The sequence below is a fragment of the Caretta caretta genome, chromosome 12, assembly GCF_965140235.1.
Source record: "Caretta caretta isolate rCarCar2 chromosome 12, rCarCar1.hap1, whole genome shotgun sequence".
NCBI lineage: Eukaryota > Metazoa > Chordata > Testudines > Cheloniidae > Caretta > Caretta caretta.
The window spans coordinates 2,498,163-2,523,476 of record NC_134217.1 but is presented as its reverse complement, the minus strand read 5'-3'; the positions used below and the strand labels follow the sequence as shown (position 1 = coordinate 2,523,476).

The 25,314-nt window shown below is 49.5% G+C and overlaps 1 protein-coding gene across 7 annotated transcripts in view; it reads left to right on the top strand.

The window, feature by feature from the left end:
* CARMIL2 (capping protein regulator and myosin 1 linker 2) overlaps positions 1–25,314 on the top strand; it is a 139,219-nt gene that overhangs the window by 18,041 nt on the left and 95,864 nt on the right. For all 7 annotated transcript variants that reach the window (XR_012664514.1, XM_075118251.1, XM_048816442.2 and 4 more), the window contains 5 exons: positions 521–594; positions 17,404–17,479; positions 17,570–17,658; positions 19,292–19,386; positions 23,667–23,753. Coding sequence is in view for 6 of the 7 variants with exons in the window: in XM_075118251.1 (XP_074974352.1) it covers positions 521–594; positions 17,404–17,479; positions 17,570–17,658; positions 19,292–19,386; positions 23,667–23,753 (421 nt within the window). In the remaining variant the exon portion in view is untranslated. The remainder of the gene's footprint in view (positions 1–520; positions 595–17,403; positions 17,480–17,569; positions 17,659–19,291; positions 19,387–23,666; positions 23,754–25,314) is intronic.

Below are 25,314 nucleotides of genomic sequence, written 5' to 3'. Positions count from 1 at the left end.
AGTGGGTGTATCAGGGATGGGTTTCCCTTCCTTTGCTGTAACTTCTCACTGCTGGCTGCTTCCCCACTCAGGAGGGTCAGTGGATGGTCTTGTCCCCTGCAGAGAGCTACCTCTTCTCTCTGCTAATTCCTCTTCTCCTAGAAAGCCCAGCAGGTGATCCAGCCGTACTCTGGGACCTCTGCTCTCTTGCTCTGAAATAGCCCCGGTTTTTGTTCTCTCTCCTATGTTCCCATGAGTGTTAAATTCAGCTCTGGATGATGTGATTGTGGAGAGCTCGTGCAGCCTGGTTGATAGCTCTGCTGCTGCCCCCGAGCCTGCTCGGGTGAGGACTCCCCTCTTTCGAGGGGTGCTGGGTCAGCTTTCCAGGAGGAGGTCAAGAATGTCCTGTGGTGTGATGTCTGGCGAATGCAGACCATTCGAAGCTGACGCTCAGCATGTGTCCTGACCAGCGCCATGTTGCGCTGTAATCCTGCCTTGCAGCATTTCTCTGGGCTAATATGCTAACCTGTCTGTCTGTTAGGATGTGGACAATATCTACCATAGCCAAGACTGCCGGGAGTTCAACCTGTTGGACTTCGCTCACCTAGAGAGCAGGTGAGTTGCTGCTGAAATCTGTGATCAAGATCATGCAAGACAAAGACGAGTAGCAAAATATGTTGTACTTGTAGCTACCCTGAGAATATCGTTCTACACAGTGGCCGGCGGCCCTTTTAGCTAAATGTGCCCGCAGAGCAGCATTTCCAAGTGGATTTGTACAGTACTCTGAAAAGTGACTCTCTAAAACTGGCCTCTTCGTACTCCCAGGCTGGCTCCTCATGTGTACTGGAGTCCAGTCAACTGGCTTTAGTGACTGAGGGCTGGTCTACATGCAAACTGGCCTGGAAATAATGAAATGGGGTAATTCACCCCTTTGTATTTTCGCGTGATTCTGTCTGTGCGCACTCTTAGCTCAATCTGTGTGTGTCTTATTTGGATTTAGTTTTGTCAGTGGGGAAAAATAAGATTTAAAATCTTTTGTTTTTTTTCCACTGACAAACTAAATAAAAGGAGGACGCTCGTCAGCTGAACTAAGAATGTCCACATGCAAAATTGCCCCAAAAGAACAAAAGCTGTGAGTTACTTTGAGTTATTCTGGTGACAGTTTGTTTGTAAACAAGCCCTAAGATAAATGTTTGTTGTTCTTTTTACTCTGGTTATCTCTACAGGGCCAGTCCAGCCATGGGAGAGTAGAAGTGTGAATCAGCATCATTAATTTGCCAAGGTGCCTGTTAGATTTTCAAGCGGCAATTTAACAAGCTCTGTTTACTAATTTGATAAATGCTGTGGCCGCTACTGGGATGGAATTGAAAAAGGATAACCCCTTTTCATAATAATAAGAAACGCTATTTCTTTGAGGAGCTCTTTCATTGGCAGGTCTCAAAGTGCTTTACAGAGGACTCAGGGCCACCATACTTATTTTAGCGATGGGGGAAGTCACAGTCTCACAAGGTCACCCAGCAAGCCAATAGCCCAGCCAGGAATAAAACCCAGGTCTCCCACGTCACAGTCCGTTGCTTTACCCATTAGGCAACACTGCTTAGCACAGTACTTTTACTGAGTTCAGGGAGCACTCATTTGCTAATGTTAGGTTCTTTTCTGTGCTACTTTTGATAGTACTTTTCAAATCAGGGCACTTGGTTGCTCTTAGCCAGTCAATAGGATTTTTAATTCACCAAGAATCACTTAGGTCTGCAATTAGTAGGTTTATAGATCAAGTTGATATACATAAAATATTTGAAGCCTGTACCATGTGCAAAATATACATGCACTCTAGTGAGCAATTAACACCGACCGGTGTCGAGGCCCAGGGGCCAGCAGCTATATACAGGAACAATACTAATCACTAGTCTTTCAGTTGTTCTGCTACTTCTGTTGATATCCAGTAGATGGCGCAGGTGTATAGTAGACTCCTTTGATCCTTTTGTTATCAGAGGCTTTTTATGTTTCATTCATCTCAAGGGTTGTATTATGTAAGCGGGGGAATAGTCCCGCTATTGTGGGGAACTTTTCTGTCTTACACGCTACCCCGGTGAAGTGGGCTAGCAAAAGGATCTGAGTCCTCGCTCCCACTCCCTGTACCCAGAAGCCTGCCTGACCTCAAGGGCTCCCCTTCCACTCTCCTGTGTGGCAGAGTCCTCGTAACCCCAACAAGGCTGGGCCCAGGATTCCTGGGGGGCTCGACCCCCAATGTTGTCATGGTCACCTAGGATAGAGGCTAGGGTGTCCCCACTCTGGAGTGCTCTCTCTGCACTGGACACTTCCCTGACCCACTGATCATTACCTACAGTTCAAAGCAAATACCATTTATTAAACAGCAATCAATTAAAAAAAAAAAAGGAAAAACTGGGAAATGTTAAAGGAAAACCCATCACCCTGCTCTTTGGCATGGGGACACCACAACCAGCGTCTCCGGGATGTCAGGGAAGTTCAGTCTGTTCCTCACACGTCCCAGTCTTCCTTCTCAGGCCCTGGCCTTGCTGCAGAGATGCTGCGGGTCGGACGCTTGCTCTGGCAGTGGCCACACACCCTCAGGCTTTAGGTGGCAGGACCCTTCTTCCCAGTGTCAGCACCCCTGTCGGGGTTACGATCCCACTCCGAGTCTGGCCTGCCAGGCCTCTTGGCTGGGCTGTCTCCCTGCACTGAGCCCGCTGCCCAGGGTCCCCCTCGCTCTCCCCAGCTGCTCACCGCACCTGGCTCCAGACTGCTCCAGCCCGAGCCTCAGCTCCACCACTCTGCCTCAGCACAGCTGCTGCTGCTGCTCTGCCTCCAGCTCCCTGGGCTGCTTCTCTGGCCCCTCTGGCTCTGGTTGCTGCAGCCCTGCTCCCAGCACACGTCTGCTCTGTGGGCTGCTTCTGGGACTGCTCCCAGCACTGAATCATAGAATCATGGGCACCACCAAAAAACCCCTGGGCAGGTCACCTCATCCTACCAAACCAAGCAGTGCTGGGTCTCAGAGAGGCTTACATGGAAGACCCCACTCCTTCATGGAGGTAAGATCCATTTACTAATAGACTCATAGAATCATAGACTTTAAGGTCAGAAGGGACCATTATGATCATCTAGTCTGACCTCCTGCACAACATAGGCCACAGAATCTCGCTCACCCATTCCTGTAACAAACTAATCTATGTCTGAGCTATTGAAGTCCTCAAATTGTGGTTTAAAGACTTCAAGGTGCCAGAGAATCCTACAGCAAGCGACACGTGCCCCACACCTCAGCGGAAAGCGAAAACTCCCTGGGGCCTCTGCCAATCTGCCCTGGAGGAAAATTCTTTCCCAACTCCAAATATGGCGATCAGCTAAACCCTGAGCATGTGGGCAACACTCACCAGCCAGACACCCAGGAAAGAATTCTCTGTCGTAACTCAGATCCCACCCATCTAACATCCCATCACAGACCATTGGGCATATCTACCGCTAGTAGTCAAAAATCAATTAATTGCCAAAATTAGGCTATCCCATCATACCATCCCCTCCATAAACTTATCAAGCTTAGTCTTGAAGCCAGATATGTCTTTTGCCCCCACGGCTTCCCTTGGAAGGCTGTTCCAGAACTTCACTCCTCTGATGGTTAGAAACCTTCATCTAATTTCAAGTCTAAACTTCCTGATGGCCAGTTTATATCCATTTGTTCTTGTGTCCACATTGGTACTGAGCTTAAATAATTCTTCTCCCTCCATGGTGTTTATCTCTCTGATATATTTATAGATAGCAATCATATCTCCCCTCAGTCTTCTTTTGGTTAGGCTAAACAAGCCAAGGTCTTTGAGTCTCCTTTCATAAGACAGGTTTTCCATTCCTCGGATCATCCTAGTAGCCCTTCTCTGTACCTGTTCCAGTTTGAATTCATCCTTCTTAAACATGGGAGACCAGAACTGCACACAGTATTCCAGGTGAGGTCTCACCAGTGCCTTGTATAATGGTACTAACACCTCCTTATCTCTACTGGAAATACCTCACCTGATGGATCCCAAGACCGCATTAGCTTTTTTCACGGCCTTATCACATTGGCGGCTCATAGTCATCCTGTGGTCAACCAATACTCCGAGGTCCTTCTCCTCCTCCGTTACTTCTAATTGATGCATCCCCAATTTATAACAAAAATTCTTGTTATTAATCCCTAAATGCATGACCTTGCACTTTTCACTATTAAATTTCATCCTATTACTATTACTCCAGTTTACAAGGTCATCCAGATCTTCCTGTAGGATATCCTGGTCCATCTCTGTATTGGCAATACCTCCCAGCTTCGTGTCATCCGCAAACTTTATTAGCACATTCCCGCTTTTTGTGCCAAGGTCAGTAATAAAAAGATTAAATAAGATTGGTCCCAAAACCGATTCCTGAGGAACTCCACTAGTAATCTCCTTCCAGTCTGACAGTTCACCTTTCAGTGTGACCCCTTGTAGTCTCCCCTTTAACCAGTTCCTTATCCACCTTTCAATTTTCATACTGATCCCCATCTTTTCCAATTTAGCTAATAATTCCCCATGTGGAACCATATCAAATGCCTTACTGAAATTGAGGTAAATTAGATCCACTGCGTTTCCTTTGTCTAAAAAATCTGTTATCTTCTCAAAGAAGGAGATCAGGTTGGTTTGGCACGATCTACCTTTTGTAAAACCATGTTGTATTTTGTCCCAATTACCATTGACCTCAATGTCCTTAACTACTTTCTCGCTCAAATTTTTTTTCAAGACCTTGCATACTACAGATGTCAAACTATCAGGCCTGTAGTTACCTGGATCACTTTTTTTCCCTTTCCTAAAAATAGGAACTACGTTAGCAATTCTCCAGTCGTATGGTACAACCCCTGAGTTTACAGATTTATTAAAAATTCTTGCTAATGGGTTTGCAATTTCATGTGCCAGTTCCTTTAATATTCTTGGATGAAGATTATCTGGGCCCCCCGATTTAGTCCCATTAAGCTGTTCGAGTTTGGCTTCTACCTCAGATGTGGTAATATCTACCTCCATATCCTCATTCCCATTTGTCGCCCTACCATTATCCCTAAGCTCCTCATTAGCCTCATTAAAGACTGAGGCAAAGTATTTGTTTAGATATTGGGCCATGCCTGGATTATCCTTAACCGCCACTCCATCCTCAGTGTTTAGCGGTCCCACTTCTTTCTTTGTTTTATTCTTATTTATATGGCTATAGAACCTTTTACTATTGGTTTTAATTCCCTTTGCAAGGTCCAACTTGTCATGGCTTTTGACCTTTCTCACTTTATCCCTACATGTTCTGGCCTCAATAAGGTAGCTTTCCTTGCTGATCCCTCCCATCTTCCACTCCCTGTATGCTTTCTGCTTTTCCTTAATCACCTCTCTGAGATGCTTGGTCTACAACTCCTGCCTATGAATTTTTTCCCCTTTCTTGGGATGCAGGCTTCCAATAGTTTCTGCAACTTTGATTTGAAATAATTCCAGGCCTTCTCTGCCTTTAAATACACAAGTTCTTCAGTCCAATCCACTTCCCTAACTAATTTCCTTGATTTTTTAAAGTTAGCCCTTTTGAAATCAAAAATCCTAGTCACAGATCTGTTTTTGTTTATCCTTTCATTTTGTTTCAACTGAATTAGCTCATGATTGCTCAAACCAAGGTTGTCCCCTACAACCATTTCTTCTATGAGGTCCTCACTACTCACCAAAACCAAATCTAAAATGGCATCCCCTCTGTTGGTTCAGCAACTACTTGGTGAAAGAATCCATCAGCTACTGCATTCAGGAAAATCTGAGCCTAGTACTTGTCCTCCAGTCTATATCTGGGAAGTTAAAGTTTCCATTGATCACATAATTCCCATTAGTATTTACTTCATTAAAAACATTAAAGAGGTCTCTATCCATATCCAAATTAGATCCTGGCTGTCTGTAGCACACCCCAAGCACTATCCCAGGGCAGGCTCTAGTAGCTTTCTTCCACAATGTGATTTTTGCCCAGACAGATTCTGTCTTATCCTTTCCATCACTTCTGATTTCTTTACCGTCTATCTCATCATTGATATACAATGCTACTCCACCACCTTTGCCTTTATTTCCGTCTTTCCTAAACAGCACATACCCTTCAATACCTGTAGTCCAGTCATGACTCCTATTCCACCATGTTTCTGTTATCCCTATAATATCTGGTTTCACTTCATGCATCAGTAGAATCATAGAATATCAGGGTTGGAAGGGACCCCTGAAGGTCATCTAGTCCAACCCCCGTGCTCGAAGCAGGACCAATTCCCAGTTAAATCATCCCAGCCAGGGCTTTGTCAAGCCTGACCTTAAAAACCTCTAAGGAAGGAGATTCCACCACCTCCCTAGGTAACGCATTCCAGTGTTTAACCACCCTCTTAGTGAAAAAGTTTTTCCGAATATCCAATCTAAACCTCCCCCACTGCAACTTGAGACCATTACTCCTCGTTCTGTCATCTGCTACCATTGAGAACAGTCTAGAGCCATCCTCTTTGGAACCCCCTTTCAGGTAGTTGAAAGCAGCTATCAAATCCCCCCTCATTCTTCTCTTCTGCAGGCTAAACAATCCCAGCTCCCTCAGCCTCTCCTCATAAGTCATGTGTTCTAGACCCCTAATCATTTTTGTTGCCCTTCGCTGGACTCTCTCCAATTTATCCACATCCTTCTTGTAGTGTGGGGCCCAAAACTGGACACAGTACTCCAGATGAGGCCTCACCAATGTCGAATAGAGGGGAACGATCACGTCCCTCGATCTGCTCGCTATGCCCCTACTTATACATCCCAAAATGCCATTGGCCTTCTTGGCAACAAGGGCACACTGTTGACTCCTATCCAGCTTCTCGTCTGCTGTAACCCCTAGGTCCTTTTCTGCAGAACTGCTGCCTAGCCATTTGGTTCCTAGTCTGTAGCGGTGCATGGGATTCTTCCATCCTAAGTGCAGGACTCTGCACTTGTCCTTGTTGAACCTCATCGGATTTCTTTTGGCCCAATCCACCAATTTGTCTAGGTCCCTCTGTATCCTATCCCTACCCTCCAGCGTATCTACCTCTCCTCCCAGTTTAGTGTCATCTGCAAACTTGCTGAGGGTGCAATCCACGCCATCCTCCAGATCATTAATGAAGATATTGAACAAAACCACCCCAGGACCGACCCTTGGGGCACTCCACTTGATACCGGCAGCCAGCTAGACATGGAGCCATTGATCACTACCTGTTGAGCCCGACGATCTATCCACCTTATAGTCCATTCATCCAGGACATACTTCTTTAATTTACTGGCAAGAATACTATGGGAGACCGTGTCAAAAGCTTTGCTAAAGTCAAGGAATAACATGTCCACTGCTTTCCCTTCATCCACAGAGCCAGTTATCTCATCATAGAAGGCAATTAGATTAGTTAGGCATGACTTGCCCTTGGTGAATCCATGCTGACTGTTCCTGATCACTTTCCTCTCATGCAAGTGCTTCAGAATTGATTCCTTGAGGACCTGCTCCATGATTTTTCCAGGGACTGAGGTGAGGCTTACTGGCCTGTAGTTCCCCAGATAACGCCTTCTTCCCTTTTTTAAAAGATGGGCACTATGTTAGCCTTTTTCCAGTTGTCTGGGACCTCCCCCGATCGCCATGAGTTTTCCAAGATAATGGCCAATGGCTCTGCAATCACATCCGCCAACTCCTTTAGCACTCTCGGATGCATTGCATCCGGCCCCATGGATTTGTGCTCGTCCAGCTTTTCTAAATAGTCTTGAGCCACTTCTTTCTCCACAGAGGGCTGGTCACCTCCTCCCCATGCTGTGCTGCCCAGTGCAGCAGTCTGGGAGCTGACCTTGTTTGTGAAGACAGAGGCAAAAAAAGCATTGAGTACATTAGCTTTTTCCACATCCTGTGTCATTAGGTTGCCTCCCTCATTCAGTGGGACAATCAGTGGATTCTTTCTTGCTCCCGTTAGGATCCTCTTCAGCCTTAGGTCCACATCCCGTATCTTAGCACCCAGCAGACAGCACCCCCTTCTGTTCTCTGGATCAGCTCTGGTTACAGGCCTGTATATCCTTCTCAGTAAGGAGTCCCCAGTCACGTAGATCTGCCTTTTCCTGGTGATGGTGTGATTCTCTGGTCTATCCCCTGTTCACTCTGGCTGCAAGTCCTCTTGATTCCTATTCTTCCTTGCAATCCTATGCAACCCATCCCGTATCCTCCTGGGGCTCATATTTGGTGGTGTTATCTCCATTGACTCTTCCCCTCTTCCTATAGGACTAGCTGCTCTTCTCTTCTTCCTTGCCCTCTCACCTTCAGTGACCACCTGCTTCATTTTCCAACTCCACAAACCTGTTCCTGAGTTCTATTTCTCCTTCACTAGCCCTTCTTTTCCTCTGGTTTTCTTAGTCACATGCTTCCGCTGTTCACTTTCCTCACCCAGCAGTCTCCTCTCAGAGTTCTTTGGTCCTGCTTCCATCTGCAAGTCTGAGCTTTTCCCTTCAGCCTCCTCACGTCTTTGCTCCATCATCCCCTTGAACCCCCTTCTAAACTCAACCAGAGTTTCCACCTGCATCTCCAATCCTCGGATCTTCTGTTCCATCAGCTCTATCAGGCGGCACTTCATGCAGACGAAACTCTTTTCAGGTCCCCCCTCCAGGATCATGGACATACCACAGCTTCCACATGCCATCATCTCCATTGTGTCTTCCACTGCCTGGGTACTTCCCACTGCTGCCTCTGTGTCTGTCACAGCCTTCCCACCTAAGTCTTGTTAGTCCGGGAAACACAAACCAAACCAAACCACCACCACCCACAGCAGAACAAACCCCCAATGAGAACCACAACGCTGCCAGATCACCACCCCCCCTTCACTAGCCTGTCTGTTCCTCTGCCTGGCTCTCCTAGTCTTCCCCCCAAACTCCCCTGTTTACAGCTCTGTGTGCTGGCTCCTGGGCTGCTTTTCTGGTTCTCTCTGGCCAGCACGGTTCTGCTCCCCAGACCAGCTTGGGCCCCGGTTCTCTCCTTACCTCAGCCGCACTCTGTCTGGCCCAGGCAATAGCTCACACGGAGGACAGGACCCCCCTGGCCTCCTGACTCCCGCATTAGCCTGCCCACCCTGTCCATCAGGCTGACCTGGAGCACTGGCCTCTCCCTATCACCCTGGGGACTGTCAGTCTCCCGGTCCTGACTTCCCATCGACCCTTCCCCTTTCTTTTGGTACTGGGAGCTAGCAACCAAACCCCCCCACTGAGTTTTAGTAAGGGGACAACAGTCCACTTACAATTAGTGTATTACCCAGAAAATTAATTGGAATTTCTCCCTTCCCTGCCCTATTTTTTAGCAATTTCTTTCCACTGGTTAGATGCACATACCTGTCTGTGTTCCTTTTCCTTCTTGCGCCATACAATTGATGTCATTTGCAGAGCGCCCCAGTTGGTTTAGAAAGAAAAGCAGTTCCTCTGTATTTAGTAGATATGGTCTCTACCTTCTTTACCTATATTGGATACCTTTAATTTCACATCCTTTAGGGCTGACAGCAAAAGGGGACATTATAGTGAAGGAACTGGACAGATTATTTACCTATAGAGAGACAGATCTGATTAATAAGGCAGACAAATATGCAGTTTTTAACCTTTCACATTTGTCTTTTTCGGCTGTCACATCTAAAGGATGTGAAATTAAAGGTGTCTGATATATACACCAATAGTATAGTTCTGCTATACATATATGAATGACTTCTTTGTGGGATCCAGAAGTTTTGACCCCAGAGCCTACAGCTTTCTGGGTCATACAGTGAGCTATTTCTGACTTTCATCCCTCTCTAAAACCTGATGAACTCCTGGAACACAACGGGCCATATGCAGAGGCAAACAGGGCATAGCCGCCTTTGTCATCCTTTGGCTGGTTTTTTGGAGTCTGAGGGAAAGAGGCTATTGCTAGATTTAAAAAACCCACATACAAGAATTAAGGTTCAAGAATAACCTTGAGGTCCAGTTTAAAGGTTACAAGCAAAACAAAAGCATTTGGGGTTAGCACAGAGGAGTTCACAAGCTATAAAGAAATAAAAGGGATAAACCTAATCCCATCTTCCTAAACATTTCCTGATCTACTTATATATCTGGGGGTTTCAAATGAGTAGTCTCTAGGTATGATTTAGATGATTTTTCATACCTGGCCCCAAGTTTCTTACAGCATAGTTCCAGCCCTGTCTCTGCTTCTCTCCGAGAACAACAACAGACAGACAAAGGGGAAGTTTTTTCCCTATTTTAAAAAAAAGGAAAAGGAGTACTTGTGGCACCTTAGAGACTAACCAATTTATTTGAGCATGAGCTTTCGTGAGCTACAGCTCACTTCAAAGCTCATGCTCAAATAAATTGGTTAGTCTCTAAGGTGCCACAAGTACTCCTTTTCTTTTTGCGAATACAGACTAACACGGCTGTTACTCTGAAACCTTTCCCTATTTTAAAAAGTTCTAGCCTTCCCATTGGCTCTTTTGGTCAGGTGCCCACTCCCTTCCTTCTACCTATGCAGGGAGACTTTTTAACCCTTTACAGGTAAAGCAAGTAGTGAACAACTACTAATAGGGATTTTATAGCTAACTGGCTGGCTGCGTGCCATAAAAGGGAGCTACCCCCCTCCCCCCTCGGTCATTTATCACTGCTGTCAAGCGATTAAAAACCTTAAGTGCAATTAATCACGCTCTTAAACAATAATAGGTATACCTTTTATTTAAATATTTTTGAATGTTTTCTACATTTTCAAATATATTGATTTCAATTACAACACAGAATACAAAGTGCACAGTGCTCACTTTATATTTATTTTTTATTACAAATATTTGCACTAAAAAAACCGAAAAATAGTATTTTTCAATTTTGCTAATACAAGTACTGTGGTACAATCTCTTTATCATGAAAGTTGAACTTACAAATGTAGAATTATGTATGAAAAATAACTGCATTCAACAATTAAACAATGTAAAACTTTAGTGCCTACATGGCCACTCAGTCCTACTTCAACCAATCACTCAGACAAACAAGTTTGGTCACAATTTGCAGGAGATAATGCTGACCACGTCTTGTTTACAAAGTCACCTGAAAGTGAGAACAGGCATTCACATAGCGCTTTTATAGCTGGCATTACAAGGTATGTACGTGCCAGATATGCTAAACATTCATATGTTCCTTCAGGCTTCAACCACCATTCCAGAGGATATGTGTCCATGCTGATGACGGGTTCTGCTCAATAACGATCCAAAGCAAAGCGGACCGACGCACATTCATTTTCATCATCTAAGTCAGATGCCACCAGTAGAAGGTTGATTTTCTTTTTCGGTGGTTCGGGTTCTGTAGTTTCCATATCTGAGTGTTGCTCTTTTGAGACTTCTGAAAGTATGCTCCATACTTCGTCCCTCTCAGATTTTGGAGAACACTTCAGATTTTTAAACCTTGGGTCGACTGCTGTAGCTATTTTTAGAAATCTCACATTGGTACTTTCTTTGTGTTTTGTCCAATCTGCTGTGAAAATTCTTAAAATGAACATGTGCTGGGTCATCATCCGGGACGGCTATAACATGAAACCTAGGGCAGAATGCGGGTAAGACCGAGCAGGAGGTACACAGTTCTCCCCCAAGAAGTTCAGTCACAAATTTAATTAACACATTTTTTTTAATGAGCATCATCAGCATGGAAGCATGTCCTCTGAAATGGTGGATGAAGCATGAAGGGGCATATGAATGTTTAGCATATCTGGCACGTAAATACCTTGCAATGCCAGCTATAAAAGTGCCATGCAAATGCCTGTTCTCACTTTCAGGTGACACTGTAAATAAGAAGCAGGCAGCAGTATCTCCCGTATATGTAAATAAACTTGTTTGTCTGAGCGATTGGCTGAACAAGAAGTAGGACTGAGTGGACTTGCAGGCTCCAAAGTTTTACATTGTTTTGGTTTTGAGTGCAGTTATGTAACAAAAAAAATCTACATTTGTAAGTTACACTGTCATGATAAAGAGATTGTATGAGGTGAATTGAAAAGTACTATTTTGTTTATCCTTTTTACAGTGCAGATATTTGTAATAAAAATAATATAAAGTGAGCACTGTACACATTGTATTCTGTAGTAGAAATCAATATATTTGAAAAAGTAGAAAAACATCCAAAAAAATTTAATAAATTTCAATTGGTATTCTGTTGTTTAACAGTGCGATTCATTTTTCTGAGCTAATTGCATGAGTTAACTGCAATTCATCGACAGCCCTAGTATCTAGTTAAGGCATAGTTAAGATCTCTACCTCTCGCAAGGGGGAACTGGGTTCTGTTCCTGTGGGCCCTACAGGGTCAGCCCTGCCTCAGAGCAGGTGCTGGAGTCTGTTCTGGCCAACACATCATCAACGGAGCTGCTTACTAAATTCCCTTGCAAACCTGCTGAAGAGAATGTGGCCACATGGAGTACGTCTACACTGCAATAAAAGACCGGCTGGCCTGGGTCAGTTGACATGTTGTGCGGGGCTATAAAATTGCAGTATAGATATTCGGGCTCCAGCCAGAGCCTGGACTCTGTGACCTACCCCCTTAGGAGGGTCTGAGAGCCTGGATCCCAAACGTTTACACTACTATTTTTAGCCCTGCAGCCTGAGCCCTGTGAGCAGGGGTGAAAGTAAGTCAAGTGACTTACCTGTACACTGAGGCCAGCTCTGGCCCCTGGAAGGGGCGGAGCCTAGCGGAAGGGGCAGGGCTGAGGGGGTCAGAGCCAGCCCCAGCCCACCCTGTAAGGTAAGTGCCCCCTCCCCTCCCACTGGGGTAGCAGCCCGGGGCTCCGGTGGCTATTTAAAGGGCCTGGGGCTCCCCTGCTTCTACTGCCCCGGTCCTTCAAATAGCCGCCGAAGCCCTGGAGTAGTGGCGGTGGGGCTCCAGCAACTCTTTGAAGGGCCGGGACGGTAGAAGTAGGGGCGCCCCGGGCCCTTCAAATAGCCGCCGGAGCCCCGCAGCCGCTACCCCAGGGCTCCAGCAGCGGGGCTCTGGAGGCAATTTAAAGGGCCTGGGGCTCCAGCCACTCCTGGGAGCCCCAGGACCTTTAAATTGCCCCCTGGGGAAGCTGGGCTGCCCCAGTATGGTGCACTAGCTCTTGCCGGTACGCCATACCGGGACGAACAGGCTTACTTTCACCTCTGCCTGTGAGTCAATTGACTGCCCAGTAAATCCTCAGCAGGGCCGGCCCACAACATTTTGGCACCTGAGGTAGGGAGCTCAAATGATGCCCCCTCTTTTGGGCCAAAACTTTGAAAGGTCTCAATTCTGCCTTCTTCCCATTCTACTCCTCTCATGGTGCTGCTCTGCCACCTACCCCAATAAAGGAGAACTCACAACTTAAAATGCCTTGTTCACAACACTTCACTTTCAAACGCCTGAACAGCAAATGTAACCTTTCTTGTCTGGCATGTTTATCTGTTTGAATAATCAAAGTGGGGCTTTCCGTGCCTTCTTGGTTGCAAAGATTTGAACTGCTTCCTGCTGAAGGTCCACAGTCTGGGCCAGCTCATGCTCTGTTGAGATGGTTGCAAGGCCGACCAGCCTCTCCTGTGTCATTGTGGAGCGTAGATATGTTTTTCTTAACTTCAGCTTGGAGAAGCTGCATTCTCCACTGGCAACTGTTACAGGAAGTGTTAGAAGTATGCGCAGAGCAACAAAAGCATTTGGAAAGAGGGTGGTCATCTTATTTGTGCACATATATTCCAGAACAGCCTTTGGAGTTGATCCTGCTGAAATGTATCTTGAAAGGGCTTTCAGTTCATCACCTAAATTACTCGCATCAATATTGCGCATGTCATCATGCGTCTCTAGTGCCCTGCATTGCTGCTGTAGGTCTTCTTCACGTATAGTGAGGAGTTTTGGAATATCCTACAACATCCCAAATATACTGCTGTGTTCCTTGAGCTGCATGAAACGTTCTTCAGCGGACTGTATTGCACAATCTAGCACCTGGTTAAAGAATTCAACTTTGAATTATTGTCTGGAACACATGAGTTATGAGGAGAGGCTGAGGGAGCTGGGATTGTTTAGCCTGCAGAAGAGAAGAATGAGGGGGGATTTGATAGCTGCTTTCAACTACCTGAAAGGGGGTTCCAAAGAGGATGGCTCTAGACTGTTCTCAATGGTAGCAGATGACAGAACGAGGAGTAATGGTCTCAAGTTGCAGTGGGGGAGGTTTAGATTGGATATTCGGAAAAACTTTTTCACTAAGAGGGTGGTGAAACACTGGAATGCGTTACCTAGGGAGGTGGTAGAATCTCCTTCCTTAGAGGTTTTTAAGGTCAGGCTTGACAAAGCCCTGGCTGGGATGATTTAACTGGGAATTGGTCCTGCTTTGAGCAGGGGGTTGGACTAGATGACCTTCTGGGGTCCCTTCCAACCCTAATATTCTATGATTCTATGATTGGGGCCTCTTATGAGGCATGGGATAATCCTATAATCAAAATGTCTTCTTTGGTGACTCTTGTATTCTTGAATGGGTGGGAAAATAGCTTCAGTGTGGAGTTCCTCTGCCAACTTCTGTGCACTCTTCAGAACGTTTTGAAATCCCTCATCTGACCAGTAAGACTGTAGGTATGACTTTGCTTTGTCCAGTTGTTCCATTGCTCCAGATATATCAAGGTCAACACCTTAGAGTCTCTTGCTTACAACATTTATTTCAAACAGTATGTCATGCCACAACACTAAGCCACATAGAAATGTGAAGTTATGTATGTTTCTGGTGATTCCATTTCCCTCTGCCACTGTTCTCCCACGAACAGTTCCTGTCATAGCATTAGCCTCCATAATGGCAACTGTGGCATCATCTATCTTCCCAATTTGGTGTTTGATAGGCTTTATCGCCTCCACTCGACTTTCCCATTGTGTGGCACTCAGTGGTTTTAGTGTCAGGGAGGATGTTCCCAGATGTTCTCTAGAAGCTGATGCTGCATCACTGACCACCAAGTTCAATGAATGAGAACTGCATGGGACAAAAAAAGCTCGAGGGTTTAATTCTCGGATCCGTGTCTGCACTCCTGTTCTTTCCTCTCACGTTGGCACCATTATCGTAGCCCTGACCTCTCATGTCAGCTATCGCAATTCCCGTATCTTCCAGCTTTTTAAGAAGCACATTTGTCATACCAGCTCCGGTAGCATCATCAATGCCAATAAATTCTAGAAAATGCTCTCTGACAGTCACCATTGTAGGGACATTTTCACTAGGTTCTGTTGTTACAAAATGCACCATTAAAGTCATTTGTTCTGTATGGCTGATGTCAGGTGTGCCGTCCAGAATAACAGAGTAATATCTTGCTGGCTTCAGATCTGCCACAATCTTCTGTTTGACTTTTGTTGCCAGTAACTGTATGGTCTCATTTTGAATGGTTTTTCCAAGGTAGTGGTGTGTGTACCACGACTTGGGAGTTGACTCTTCTTAGATGCTCCTGGAGTACAGCATCAAACTCAGCCATCAGCTCTACAGTTTTAAGGATGTTTCCATGGTTTGGCACATACAGCTGATCTGCAGTGCCATGCAGTGCTAGGTTTTGGGTCGCAAGCATTCTCACAATGGCAATGAGCCTTTTCAGAACATTTTGCCAGTAAAGAGACTCTGATGCAATCTTCTCTTGATGCTGATCATCCATGGTGGCCTTTAACCTTAGTAAAAAGAAAAGGAGTACTTGTGGCACCTTAGAGACTAACCAATTTATTTGAGCATGAGCTTTCTCTTTAACCTTAGTCTCATCTCCAGCTCTTTCCAGCTGTGGAATGCTCTCTGGTGATTTGCTGCCTTCTCATGGCATGCCAGATTTCTAGCCAGATTTTTCCAGTCCTTTGTTCCTGTAGAACCCAATGTGGCTGGAACATTAGACTGGAAGAGTTTGCAACAAAACCAGTATGCAGCATTCTGGGTTTTTGAGTACATAAGCCATGGCCTCTCCACTTTGTCACCATTGGGGATTTCACGCCAGTAACGTGTTGGATGGAAACTTCTATTTTCATTGTCTTTAGGGAACATGTAGTTTTTCACTTGCTGTGGCCCATGCAGTAGAAGGAAGTTCCTCAGGCTACTGCTCAAGCGGGTCCACAGTCCTGGATCCTCTGGACTCAAGGAACTAAACTCAGCAGCAGCTGTTTCTTGCACCTCCACCACACTCTTCTCTGATCTACACTTTTCTTCAGGAGTGTGCATGGTTACATCCACTTGAGATGGAGATATGGATGCTGCAGCAGCTGCCAGGTCACCTGCATTCTGACTAACTGGAAGATCAGGCATCTCCTCACCACTCACATCCTCACTGGGGCCAGAAGGCTCTCCGTGAACATTTGTGTCTATGTATCTCAGGAGAGCTCCTTCCTGCTTAGATAGAAAAGCTTCCTTTGCTTTCTTTCTTTTTCTGAATGCTGCCCCAGAGGGGCGTTTTCTTCTTTCACTCATGGCTGCTGTTCTGTGCTAGAGTGGCTCTCAACACTCAGCTGAAGGGGAGAAATAAGCAGGCTGGTAGCAGGGCCTGAGTGAGGGAAGAGATCAGCGTCTTAGGGCCTAACTGGCTGCTACTACTCCAGTTGACGGTCTGTTCTCCTCAAGTGGGTTCAGGGAAGCAGCAGGACACAGGAAGCTCCCTGAGAAGCTGGGGTTAATCAGTCCAGGCTCCTGGGGGGCTAGAGAGGGACATAAGAGGCTCCTCCTCCTCTCTCTCCCTGCAGCTCCTGCTGCTTTCTGTTATTCCTGCTCCCCTTTTCTTCTGCCTGCCTGTTCTGTCTCTTGTGCCCCCCTCCCTCCAGCACAGCACTCCCCCATCTCTGTGCGTCTCGAGCGGAGAGGATACAGATGCACCAGCAGCAGACACCATTTTCTACACTCTGTCCCCGCCCCTCCCGCACAGTCTGGAACCTGAGACTGCTGCCTCAGTTCGCCTCATGGTAAGGCCAGCCCTGATCCTTACCCACCTGGCACAGCAGAGCTTTCCCCCTTTGCCATCCTGGACTGGCACTTTCAGGTCGTGCACTCTCGGGGAGCACAAGCATAGCTGGATGTCCTGGTTGTCCTGAATTGCATACAGCTCCTCTGTGCTTAGCAATGCAGGGGATGTGTCCCACTGTGGATGGCTGGTTCATTAGGGCCATGCCTGGGCTCAACAAACAAACATAGAAGCACTGATGAACTAGAGAAGCACCTAGAGCGGTTGTGATGTGTGGCAGGATTTCACTTGCTTCTCAGCTTGCATAGCCAAGGATGTAGTAGGTCTAGTCCAGCTTTAAAGCAGTGGTCAGAGTGCAGAATACTCCAGCTTCTATGGGTGAGTCATGGCTTTAAAACAACATGTGCAACCTGGCTCAAGGGTTATTCACCATGTCTCCAATCACAGTCAGTCTGTGCCGTAACTCTTGCTAATTGTTTTGTTGTTGTGTCCCACTGCAGAGACGTAGCCCTTAGCATCACGGCGCTCTCGTTTAACCTGTGGTTCACAAAGCTGTACTGCAAGGACTTCAGGCTGGTGAGTACGAAGAGCTGTGGCCAGGACACTAATGAAATGCTGTCCCTTAAGTGATGACACAGCTTTCAAAGAGTCTTTCCTCTCTCCTAGAATCTGGAGATTTCCGAACAGCTTCTGTACATGCTCAGCAAATCGGTGAAACTGGAGGAGCTGGTGCTGGAAAACAGTGGGTTAAAATTGTAAGGAGAGGGCATTTGTACACGTTCTGCCTCTTGTAAAGGATTCTGGGTAGCATCATAAAAGCCTGCACGGGCAGCAGCTTGCTGCATGTTTTCACCAGCTGTTCTGTGCCTTGTCCATCGTCGGCTGGTAGAATAGCGGAAACGCAGGGCTGACGCTGAATTATTGTCTGCATATTAAATTATCAACTGATGCTAAATCACCTGCCCTTGGCTTCTGGTCACCTTTAAGGCAGGGGAGGGCAAACGACAGCCCGCGGCCTGGATCCTGCCTATCAGGACTTTCAGGCTGGCCCGCGGGATTGCCAGTCCTGTGGTGCAGTGGGGCTAGGCTGGCACCACGGGAACGGCTGGCACCACGTCCCAGAAGCAGCCGGCACCATCCGGAGGGCCGGGGGGGGCAGAGAGCTCTGTGCGCTGCCCTTGCCTGCAGGCATTGCACCCCACAGCTCCCATTGGCCAAGAATGGGGAATCGCGGCCAATGGGAGCTTCGGGGGTGGTACCTGCAGGCAAGGGCAGCACGCGGCGGAGTTGCCTGCTGCACCCCACCCCCAGGAGCCATTGCCACACAAGCCCAGAGCAGGGAGGGAGCCTGCCTTAGCCCTGCCCTGAGCCCCCTAACCCCCTGCCTTGAGCCCCCTCCTGCACCCCAACCCCCTGCCCTGAGCCCCTTCCTGCACACCACACCCCCTCCCGCACCCCGCACTCCCTCCCAAACCCCTGCCACAGCCCTACATTCATGGCCCTGCATACAATTTCTCCACCCAGATGTGGCCCTCGGGCCAAAAAGTTTGCCCATCCCAGTTTTAAGGGGATGAATTTAAATATCCAAAAACTGGGAAAGGGAAAAAAATTGTCATAATAGAGTAACAGTAACTTGCACTGTAGGCATGGATGATGGCTAGATTATTATTATAGCTGGGAATTTCAGAGGTACCCAGCTCCCAGCAAAAATCCATGGGATTAGTGATTTAGGAGCATTTTCGAAAGCTATGTATGTGTTTTCGGTAATGTTAGCTCAGCTGTATGTCTGGATCCATCCATAGGGCCGCTTCGCATTGGGAAGAGCTCATGGATGTGACAGGGTGTGGCCCATGAAGGCAAACATCTTTGTTGTGTTCCTGCTGTTGAGTGTTTAAATTTGCAGCCCTGGTTTTGCAGTAATGTGTTTAACTATAATTTTGAGAGAAGAGAGAGGGTTCCCCTCTGCATGACTCAGCCAGGCTCTGAAGTTCACCTGACCAGGGAATGGCCCGAGCAGGGGAATTTCACACTTCTGCTACTCTTTGGCTGGAGACGACTTTCTGCTGTGTTACAGGAGAACTGCAGCCAGCATGGCAGAGAAGTGCCATCTCTGGGATGGCGGCACTGCTGAGAGAGCTGGCTGCCACCTTTGCTGCAGCATGAGCGATCGCTCAGCACCCTAGGGACCGACAGGTGTAATGCATCCGACCTCCACCACTTAGTGCCTCTCCTCCCCCACCCCCAGCCTGGCCCTGCCCCAGAGGCACCATGTGACCCCAGCGCTATTTTCCTGTGACGGGCTGTGAGACGTTTGGTGCCTGGCCCCTGGCCGTGTTGGGAATACTCGAACGCTGGATGTGTTGTAAAGTGAGATCCATTCCCTTGCAGTGAATTTGCCCAAAGGATGGCCCAGGCGTTAAGAGGAAACCCGGACTCAGCTCTAAGCACCATCAGCCTGGCTGGCAACCAGCTGGAGGACAGAGGTACCTTACGCTTCCGTCCCAACAGACACGGCCCCTTCAGAGTGTCCCAGCTGCTTCTGACAGTGTGCAGGGTTTACGGCCCGTCCTTTTCAGCCCCTCTGGTTCCTGTCCCGCCTCTGCCCAGAGGCCATTTGGAGCTGGCTGGGTTTGAGACACACCTCACCCCACATCCAGCCTCCCTCCCACCTTCGCTCTCCTCTTGAAAGCAGCGGCTGCACTTCCCAAGGCAGCGTGTGTGGCCTGTGAATCCCTGATCTCGTCCCCACGTGGAAGCGCTTCCAGCCATGGGCGGCGAGTTCAATGGGCCCATGGTGCTCGGGCACCAGGAATATTCCTGTCCCAGGGGCCCGGCTCCAGCAAAGTTTCCCACCTCCCCTCTCCAACACACACACACACTCCCCCCACGTTTCCCCCGGCCCCACCTACCGCCCCCAGGCAATTTAAAACAGCCCGGGGGCTCCCGCCACCACCCACAGCGCAGCGGGGCTGAGCGGCTTCCTGCGCGCTCGCTCCACGTGGCAGTCGGCAGGTCCTTGCAGCCCGTGTGAGGGGGTGTGGCACTGCGCGCTGCCCCCCCCACACCCCTGCAGCCAATGGGAAGACAGCAGCGTGAGGAGACCCCTCCGGCCTGCCCCGCCTAGGAGCCGCTGCCGGAGGAGGTGCCCCAGGTAAGCATCGAACCCGCCCATCCACTTCCAGAGCCTGCACCCACACCCCCTCCGCAAACACACCCTTCGGCCCCCAAATTTCCTCCTGCACCCCCACCTCCTCTTGCCCCCAAACTCCCTCCCAGAGCCTGCATCCCTCACCCCCTCCTGCACCCTGAACCCCCTCCCCCCTAACTCCCTCTTGCACTCCCACCCCTCCCCTGCACCTACTGTTGTCCCCAAACTCCCTCCCAGAGCCTGCACACCCACCCACCCCCGCCCCCTGCCCAGAGCCTGCACCCAGCACCCAAACTTGTTCCCAGAGCCTGCATTCCAGACCCCCTTCCCACACCAACTCCCTCCCAGAACCCGATCTCTCACCCCTTCTGCACCCAAATTCCCTTCCAGAGCCTGCACCCCTCCTGCACCCCAATCCCCTGCCCCTGCCCCGAGCCTGTACCCAAACTCCATCCCAGAGCCTGCATCCCAGACCCCATCCCCCACCAAACTCCCTCCCAGAACCTGACCTCTCACCCCTTCTGCACCCAAACTCCCTCTCAGAGCCTGCCTCCCCACCCCTTCGTGCACCCCAATCGCCTGAACCCCAGACGCCCCCCCACAAACTCCCTCCCAGAGCCTTAGGCAGGTGTGTGTGGGGAGTTTGGGGGGGGCATGTTTCTGGGCACCACCCAAATTTCTACAAACCTGCCTCCCCTGCTTCCAGCGAAGGGTTGGGTGTGTGGATAAAGCACAGTAGCTATGCCAGCAAGCCTGTAGCTTGGGGCGTGTGGTGAGGAGCACTGGGACACACACTCACCCGCTAATGTCTCGCTCCCTGGCCCGCAGCCTCTTCGCTTGTCCTGGAGAGGGCAGATGTGTGAAGTGCGTCTTGAGAACAGTGGGCAGGCTCAGTCTGTGCTGCCCCGCACAGGGCTCTTGACTTCCTTCTGCTTCCAGCAGGCCCTCAGCTGAGCATCCCTGAACCGGCAGCCGTGGTGCCCATCTTCCCATGGGAGTGCAAGGAGGGAGAGAGCGAGTGCTAAGGCAGGGTCGCTGGGGGGCTGGGAGGTTGATAGATTGTGAGTTTTGTGTATTTAATTAGTGTCACCGCAGGGGAGAGGACCTAAATTCTAACCCTATTTAAAGATAAATCCTAACGACTTGCTAGAAACCAAGAGATTCCTTTCTGGCTAGGCACGAACTCACACGTTCCTTACAACACAACTAGTGCATCTCCGTCTGAACTGTCTCCTCGCCCTCCCACGCTGCAGCCTTTCGGCTGCTTGCTCCATTCCTTTTCAATGTGTGACGCCCCCCCTTCCATCAGGACCAAGGCAGGGGTTTGGCTGGATTAGAGCAGGGCATTACTTCATTGGGTTAGGTACCCTTGCTTTTGGCAAGTGCCTTGTACCTGATGCTTCCTAGGCAGGTAAACCCTCCTGGCGAGCTGCCAGCACTGACCAGCGGGTGGGGGAAGATGCCTTCCCCTCCTTCCCGGCCCTAGCACGAAGGGTAACATCCTTTGGCCTGTTTGACCTCTGGCTCATGTTGCTGCACTTGCATGAATTGACACCAGTTCTTTGCCTGTTACATTTTACTGCCTATTTATCACTTTCTTAGGGCTTGTCTGCATGGGGAATGCAGGGCAAGCTAGTGGGAATTGAAGGCATACTGTCCCCAGCTTTATCCCTCCCTGTGTAGATGAGCCCTTAGTGTTGGCCCCCTAGTTCCACGGTAGCTCTGCTGTTTCCTCGGGAAGAACTCTTTCCCTCTCTCTCAGAGAAGCGGGTGCTGTGAATGGGGGAAGGTGGGAACAAATTGATGAGCATGCCAACGTAACAAATCCCCCAGGTGCTGTGTATATGGGGCAGTCACAGACTGTGTGTTGTGGCAGAGAAGGGGCTGGCAAGTGTCTGTTTAGTATGTACATAGATGGTGCATGGGACACTTCTCTAAGCGCTGCCTGCAGGGAATGCTCATGCCTCGGGTGTGGGAGCTGGTAGGGGTCTGGCAAGCAGCGTACATCGGGGCTCTGCATGCCCCTGCTGTGTCCAAGTGCCTTCCTGCCCCGCCCTAGGAACAGAAGATGACCGTAGCTCTTTCAGCATGTTTTCCGCAGCGCGCAGCACCTGTCCCTGGCCCCGTCAGCCCCTTGCTGGTTGATTTGTGTTTGTCATGCTGCGCGTTACCGTCAGGAGGGCTCGGCTCTCGGTCAGACACCGGCTCGGGAGAGCAACCCTGTGAGCTGTACTGAGGTCTGTACTGGAGGCTGCGTCCCCAGTGCTGGCCGCAGGGCCTACGTGGCAATGCCGGGGGAGCCCCTCGCGGCAGTTGCTGCGGCTCTGTGAGACGACCGCCTGTGTGGATCCACACGATGTGTCTGAGCTCACCGCGGCTTGCGGTGTGGTGATGAGGCCTTGCACCATATGCCCTGCTGTGGGGCAGGAGAGATACAGCCCCAGGTCCCTAGCTCTCCGGGCCCTGGTGTGTCTGTCACCCAGAGATGCCATGGAAGGCAAGTGTTGGTTTTCCTGCAGCATGCGGAGTCGGGGGCAGCACGTGCCTTGGGCTCTAGGCTGCTGTCTGACCTCCTTTGTGTCTGATTTTAGGGCTGGATCCTGCAAACACATAGGCTTGCTCTACACATAAAACTTATACCAGGATAGCTGTGTTGATCAGGGGTGCAGGACCCCCGCCCCAGCAAACCCCCCAGTGCAGATGCAGCTCTGCTGACAGAAGGTGTCTGTCAGTGAAGGTAACGTCGTTTGGGGCAGTTCCTTCGCTGGCAGAGCTCTTCCTCCTGGTGGCGTGTGCTGTGTCTAGACTAGGGACGTGGCAGCTGGGAGCATGTCTAGCTGGGCTGAGAGACAGACTTGTGCTAACTTCGTGCAAGCTCAGGCGCTAACAGGAGCAGTGTGGTGGTAGTGACGTGAGTGGTGGTTCGGGCTCGCAGCCTGAGCCCACCTGACCCTCCTGGCTCTGAGCTCGGGTGCTAGCTAGCCTGAGCTGCCGCCTGCCACAGCACCTGCTCTGCTGTTTGTAGCATGCCAGCTCAGGCGAAGCCAGCCCAGGTCTGCCTAGCCAGGCTGGAGGCTCGCTTCCAGCTGCAGTGTAGCAAACCCTGAGCGGCCATGCTGACATGGGCTCTGCAGTGGAGAAGTGGCCTTACTCCTGGGCCTGAAGTGCCTGGGCCTCGCACAACACCCAGGCCAAGGTGTTTACAGGATTGATCCTTCTCTTAGAGAAGCAATGCTTGGGGGGCCACGCAGAGTCATGTGCCCCTCCAGATTTCTGCTAGCGTTTGCGGGCCAGGGCCCCTCCGTGTGCAGCAGCTCCTGGAGCTGGTGAGCTGCAAGCTGCGGCCGCTGGGAGAGGCGGCAGCAAACAGCTGGGAGCTGCAGGGTGGGGCTGCTGAGGGTAAGGGAGGAGTGTGACTCAAGCTTTAAATTGTGCCCCCCCCATCAGCATGTACCAGTTGTCTCAACTTACAGGCCCCTTGGGATGGGGACTTGTGGCATCAGAGCCGGAAGCATGCAGCTGGTGGCTGACAAGCGATGATGCTCTATGGCTGTGGGTGCAATGGCTGAGCCCCTGTCGCCTGTCTGCTCTCAGGCCCCTCTGCTCTCTCCTCAGGGATAACTGCATTCAGCCAGTACATTGAGAAACGCACCAAGGGCCTGCGCAGCCTCAACTTCTCTAGGACTTCGCTGACTGCCAAAGGTATATACAGATATAGAGAAGCATAGATCATAGAATCATAGAATATCAGGGTTGGAAGGGACCTCAGGAGGTCATCTAGTCCAACCCCCTGCTCAAAGCAGGACCAATCCCCAAATTTTTGCCCCAATCCCTAAATGGCCCCCTCAAGGATTGAACTCACAACCCTGGGTTTAGCAGGCCAAGGCTCAAACCACTGATCTGGAAGGGACCTCGACAGGTCTCTAGTCCAGTCCCCTGCACTCATGGCAGGACTAAGTATGATCTAGACCATCCCTGAGAGGTGTTTGTCCAACCTGATCTTAAAAACCCCAATGATGGAGATTCCACAACCTCCCTAGGAAATTTATCCCAGTGCTTCACCACCCTGACAGTTAAGAAGTTTTTCCTAATGTCCAACCTAAACCTCCCTTGATGCAAAGTAATCCGATTGCTTCTTGTCCTGTCCTCAGAAGAAATTTTTTTCTCCCTCCTCCTTGTAATAACCTTTTAGGTACTTGAAAACTGTTATCATGTCCCCCCTCAGTCTTCTCTTCTCCAGACTAACCAAACCCAGTTTTTTCAGTCTTCCCTCGTAGGTCATGTTTTCTAGACCTTTAATCATTTTTGTTGCTCTTCTCTGGACTTTCTCCAATTTTTCCACATCTTTCCTAAAATGTGGTGCTCAGAACTGGAAATAATATTCCAGCTGAGGCCTAATTACTTCTAGTGTCTTGCTTACAATACTCCTGCTAATGATGTTCGCTTGTTTTTCAACAGCGTTACACTGTTGACTCATATTGAGCTTGTGGTCCACTATGACCCCCAGATCCCTTTCCACAGTACTCCTTCGTAGGCAGTCATTTCCCATTTTGTATGTGTGCAACTGATCATTCCTTCCTGTAGTAAGGTAGACACCCACTCCTGCCCTGAGGGGCTTAAAACAGTCCTGGAGAGGGCTGGGGCTGTGGGCTAGAAGCTGGGCCGATTGGGGAAGTGGCCACAGCTAGGCCATGCCCCAATCAGGTCACAGCTGGCCTGTATAAGAAGGCCAGGGCAGCCAGAAGTAGACTCTCTCTTCCTCCCTTTAGAGGGAGAAAGGCCTGGTTGCTGGGCAGCTTGAGAGAGAGTGTACCTGATGTGGAGCAGGGCTGGGGGAAGGCTGGAGGGGCTGGGGAGCTCCAGCCTGAAAACCCCCCAGGCTGCAGGCCAAGAGTAAGGCCAAATAGGTACTGGGGTTGCAGGGGGCAGTCCACGGGTAGGCAGAGGCAGCAGGTCCAAACCCCTTCCCCTGTGATGAGTGGCTGATACACTGCAGTCTGCCCAGGGAGCGGGGCTAAGTGAGGACTGGCAGTAGCCAAGACTGAGATGAAGTGGGGATAGTGGGTGGGGGGTTCCTCTGGGTGGGGAGACCCTGAGACTGAGGGGTTATTGCCAGAGGGGCAGCACCCCAGACAAAAGGGCACCGGGTCCGGGAGGGATATGGGGGGCCAGTGACAGGTGGGGCACCGACCTGCAGAGAGCGCTCCAGAGGCTGGTGAGCTAATTCCCAAGGACGACCAGCAGGAGGTGCCGCAGGGGTCAG